The sequence below is a fragment of the Triplophysa rosa genome, linkage group LG13, assembly GCF_024868665.1.
Source record: "Triplophysa rosa linkage group LG13, Trosa_1v2, whole genome shotgun sequence".
In the NCBI taxonomy this organism is placed as follows: domain Eukaryota; kingdom Metazoa; phylum Chordata; class Actinopteri; order Cypriniformes; family Nemacheilidae; genus Triplophysa; species Triplophysa rosa.
The window spans coordinates 13015555-13020099 of record NC_079902.1 but is presented as its reverse complement, the minus strand read 5'-3'; the positions used below and the strand labels follow the sequence as shown (position 1 = coordinate 13020099).

Below are 4545 nucleotides of genomic sequence, written 5' to 3'. Positions count from 1 at the left end.
ATTTCCTCGTTAAAACAAGCTTGCATTACTCTTAAGAAATACATTGTAAGAAGTGCTTCATAAGCTTTTTAGTAGTTTAATATTAACATTTTATAAACACCCTTAAATGCATTTTCAGGCTTAAGATGAAAGTTTTATTGTAACTAAATAATTGGTTTCTTTTAGAGAATCATTTAAACAAATACATGAACAGAAATAATTTCTTAACTTACATGAGCTTCAAATATCATTTAAACTTTGTTTAAAAAAAACTTATTTGTGATTTCGTCTCTCAGATCTTAATGTGTTAATCCCCAATTGGTGATTTAATCAGTGGGTTCCTGTCATTTTTCTCACCTTAGTGACTTCTGAATAGGATGTAATTAATTGCCTTGTCTTTAAGAACACTTCATCTAATACAAGAGGCAGCACTTAACACTAGATAAACATTTCCTCCAACTGGAAATGATGGCACAGCTGGAAAACAAAACTATGTTTGCAAAACATAGTTAGATTTTTTTCCTTTTTTTAATTCCTCCAGTTGTTTAGAATCCTTTGAGTATTATAAATACATTGATCACCATTTTGGCAACATATGAGCACATATCTGTCAAAGAATCTGTCTTTTAGAACTAGTGGTGTTTCTCTGATTGGTTGAGCAGGATGTATGGTGGATAGTTTGGGGTAGGGAGAGGAGGGTGGTGCTTTTAAATGGCACACAGAGTAAATGTTTGCTTTCCATCAATAAAAATGACACCCAACACCCCCAATCCGCCAAACAGCTGTCTCTCACAATAGAGAGAACGGAGATGTGGTAGAAGAGAAAGAAAGAGGGTTGAGCTGTAGCCACTGAATGACACACAATGCCAACACGAAGAGTAAAAAAATATGATTATCTAGGTCAAGAATTTGCTATATTACTAGATAGTATAATTTCACAATTTAAATAGAAACAGAACAAACAAGTAAAGTTTTTTTCATCTTTAAGTGTTTTTGTATCTTTCATAGCCCACTGGAAGTCTTTGCCAACTTTGCCAATTATAAAAAATAATAGACTTCTACAACTCAGTAATGTTTAGTGATTTGTTGCATCTAAAATTGTCAATTGGCTCAGGTAAAATTTTGTAAAAGTAAATGGTAAAACTTGCCAACTGTAGCTATTGAAACATTTAGATGCAACAAGTCACTGATTCTTTTCTGAGTCAAGGGCTGAATTTTCTATTTTTTTCTAAGGTTATGATGATATAGAATAATGGAAAAGAAAGAACGAAAAAAGAAAAATTCCAGGTGAATAAGTAAGTCTCTTGAAAACTGTTATTTTTCTTTTTATAAGAAAAATGAATATATAGGTTACTTATTGTTCCTTATCTGTCGTTGTTGTATTCTATCATCTTAAAAGTGTTTCGAAAGTAATCTGCATTTTTGTGTATTTAAGTGATTTGAAGTCCCATCTTGTCTGCAGACTGATGTGCAGACAGAGGGCAGGACGCTGGACAGAGGGCGGGAGATCAGCACACATTATATGTGACTCAATCTGTGTGGAGCAGCGCACTTTCCAAACTTTGCCTGACTGGATTCATAAAGCAGTTCCCACACATTGCTGTTGGGTTTTGAAACGCTCAGTGATACTCATTGAGGTTTAAATATTATTTATTCAATCCACTCTGGAATTGATTTTGCATTGTTTTGCAATTAAATATTAATAGTGTATAGTTAAACCACTGAAGACATGATTGACGAAGTGAAACGGGAAAGAAGCCATCAGTGGATGTCATACTCCAACGAGGTATGTTGCTCATAAGAGAAAACATTTGATTCAGTTACCTTCTAGTTGTTGATTTTTAATATTTTTATATTCATTTAATAATATTTAGGCCTATAACTTTCTTTCAAATATTTAAGGTTTAAATATTTAAGGTTGTGTTTATATGCCTGTTACAAAAAGGCCTTTAGCGTAGCTTTAATTGTCAATAAACAAAAACTTTTCTTTTCACTTTCCATGTTTTTTCTTCACACGTGTTCATTCAAATATCATTTTACCACCTAAAACAGACCAGATCAGGAGTGAACACATTTTATGAAAACCTTGAAATAGGTCAATCGTGTAATCCCATTTCTTTCATCTTTATCGCGCTCTTACGTTAATTTTATCACGCAAATGTTTCACGCGCATTATTTTTGTGTGTGGTCCGGCGCGAGTTAATTGATTGACTCTGTGATTGTGTCTGATGTCTCGCACTTTGACACTCGCGTATAACTTTCAATCGGCCCAGCACGGGTTCATAACCAGAGGGGCGTTTCGGGTCCGCAATGCGGGGTTCCGACATGAAAGGGCCGAATTATTAGGAATGATGTCCATCAGAGAAAAAACAGCAGCCGCGACCCCTCTGTCACACCCTCTGCCATGAGATTGAAGAAAGGCGGACGGTGAGTGACTTAAAAAGAGACAAAACAAGGATGAGAAGAATAGCCGGACTAGCCGGATAATGGGGTTATCGGCTGGGTGGGTGGTCAGAATACATTTACATGGCTTTACCCAAGGCAAGGTTTGCTGATGAAAAAGCGAATCAACGAGAAACTGTTGACGCTGATGTTAGAATTATCAGTAGTCGATTATTTATGTAACCTACTGGGTTTAACATCAATTATATACATAATAATGCAAACTGACAAAACATCAAAGAGCACCCTTGCCATCGGATATGTATTGTAAATAGCCCATATGGGCAAATTTGTCCCATAACATTTACTGTATCTTAGGGATTTGACGGTTTTTGTTTGATAACTGAAGTATATAATTATAAAATATATAAAAAATTATTGAAGTTTGAAATCTACTTTTAAATTATATATAGGCCTGTGTGTAAGAAACAAGCAAATAGTTTTTAAAAAATTCATGAAAAGATTACTTTTTATTTCAATTTTATGTAATTAAAAAATGTTAAGCAGACTATATATTTTAATTATTTATTATATTTTAATATTTCTTATGATTTTAGGATTTTAACCATAATATGATTGGATAAACTAACACCAATGTTAGTCATTGTTATAGAGGAGCGTCAAGCCAAAATAACTACTTTAAGAAACAAATAAATACACGTTCACTTTTTATAATCGTGATTTTGTTCACTGATAGAACATTTTACTTATCTTTGTAGGTTTATTATGGTGCTGACAGCCTGTCATTGGGACCCAGAGGATATTCTCCTCCAGAGCATCACTTTCAAAGTTACGGCCCACAATGTGATTCTGCACCTGGGGGAGACACAGCCAGGATTGGTAGTCCTGTTGGAATACTGCCTCCACCAAACCCAAAAGGATACAATGAGAGCGACTCCGAGTTCCCGGAATTGAAATCAGTTTACAGGCGAACCTTAAGCCACGCCAAACCGCCTTATTCCTACATATCTCTCATCTGCATGGCCATCCAGCAGTCACCGACGAAGAGGCTGACTCTGAATGAGATCTACGACTGGATACGACAGCTTTTCCCTTATTACAGACAGAATCAACAGCGGTGGCAAAACTCCATCCGTCATTCTCTCTCGTTCAACGACTGCTTCGTGCGCGTGCCGAGATCACCAGACTCGCCAGGAAAAGGCTCTTACTGGGCGCTGCACCCAGACTCGGGTAACATGTTTGAGAACGGGTGCTATATGCGTCGCCAGAAACGCTTCAAGTGTCAGACAGCAACATCGCCATCAGGAACAAAAAATTCAAAGAAGTCAGATGGGGAAGCTGTGAAAGATGAAGGGAAGAAAAAAAAGGTGGAGGTAAAGTCACCTGCACCGCCCAATCCGACTGACTCCACACCATTGCATTCAAACACACTGGCTTCCTATCCTGTTCCCAAAGCACCTTCTCCTCAGCATCTAATTCCATCGCATGCTCCATTCTTTCCCCAGCCTGCAGAAAGCTCAACACATCTGCTTCCTCTGAGCGTACCTTTCCCGACAATGCCCAGCCCCAACCTACAGCCATTGCCCTTAAACTCTATGGAAAGCAGCTTGCACAGCGAGCTAGCCATCCAACACCCCATCACCGTCCCACGGCTCATGGACTTTCAGTATTGCGAGTCCCCTGTGAGTTACCCGGTTTACAGCCAGTCTACTTCTCATCCTCACAACCTCAGCTATTTTAGAAACAGAGAGGAATCCTCGTATACTGGAGACTCTGTGTATTACTCTGGATTTAGTATGTGTTCGACCCCTCTTTTGAGTTCCACCTGATCCACTGTCAGTATGTTGTAGGCTGTTCTTATGTGAATGATTTGTTCCTATTTAGATGCTCATTTTTTGCTGTATAGTAGTTCACAAACGTTGCATAGCTGGACAAGTATCTGTTATCTGATGCTAGAGAATTTCTTGTATTGTGTACAAATGTTTTGGATAAATTCCACAGATTTGGAAATCTTTCGAGATGAATGTCCTCTTTGTTTATGCTATAAATCTTAATTAAACATTTACACATCTCAAAGGTTGTTACATTTGTATTTGTGATGTGTGGTAAAACTACACACTTTGGGCTTTTTCATTATTTTACTGTCGCATTTCTTAAATTCCT

The 4545-nt window shown here is 37.3% G+C and overlaps 1 protein-coding gene across 1 annotated transcript; it reads left to right on the top strand.

Moving 5' to 3' along the window:
• The first annotated feature begins 1571 nt into the window (after window positions 1–1571).
• foxa (forkhead box A sequence) lies at window positions 1572–4309 on the top strand. The gene is made up of 2 exons (XM_057349984.1): window positions 1572–1765; window positions 3141–4309. The coding sequence occupies exons 1-2, from the start codon at window positions 1709–1711 to the stop codon at window positions 4209–4211; spliced, it is 1128 nt and encodes a 375-aa protein (XP_057205967.1). The 5' UTR covers window positions 1572–1708; the 3' UTR covers window positions 4212–4309.
• Window positions 4310–4545: the final 236 nt, after the last annotated feature.

Bases quoted from the DNA above. Each gene is read 5' to 3' on its own strand.
- foxa (XM_057349984.1), top strand. From the start codon at position 1,709: ATGATTGACGAAGTGAAACGGGAAAGAAGCCATCAGTGGATGTCATAC. The intron at 1,766-3,140 runs GTATGTTGCTCA...TTATCTTTGTAG, and splicing joins GGATGTCATACTCCAACGAG to GTTTATTATGGTGCTGACAG.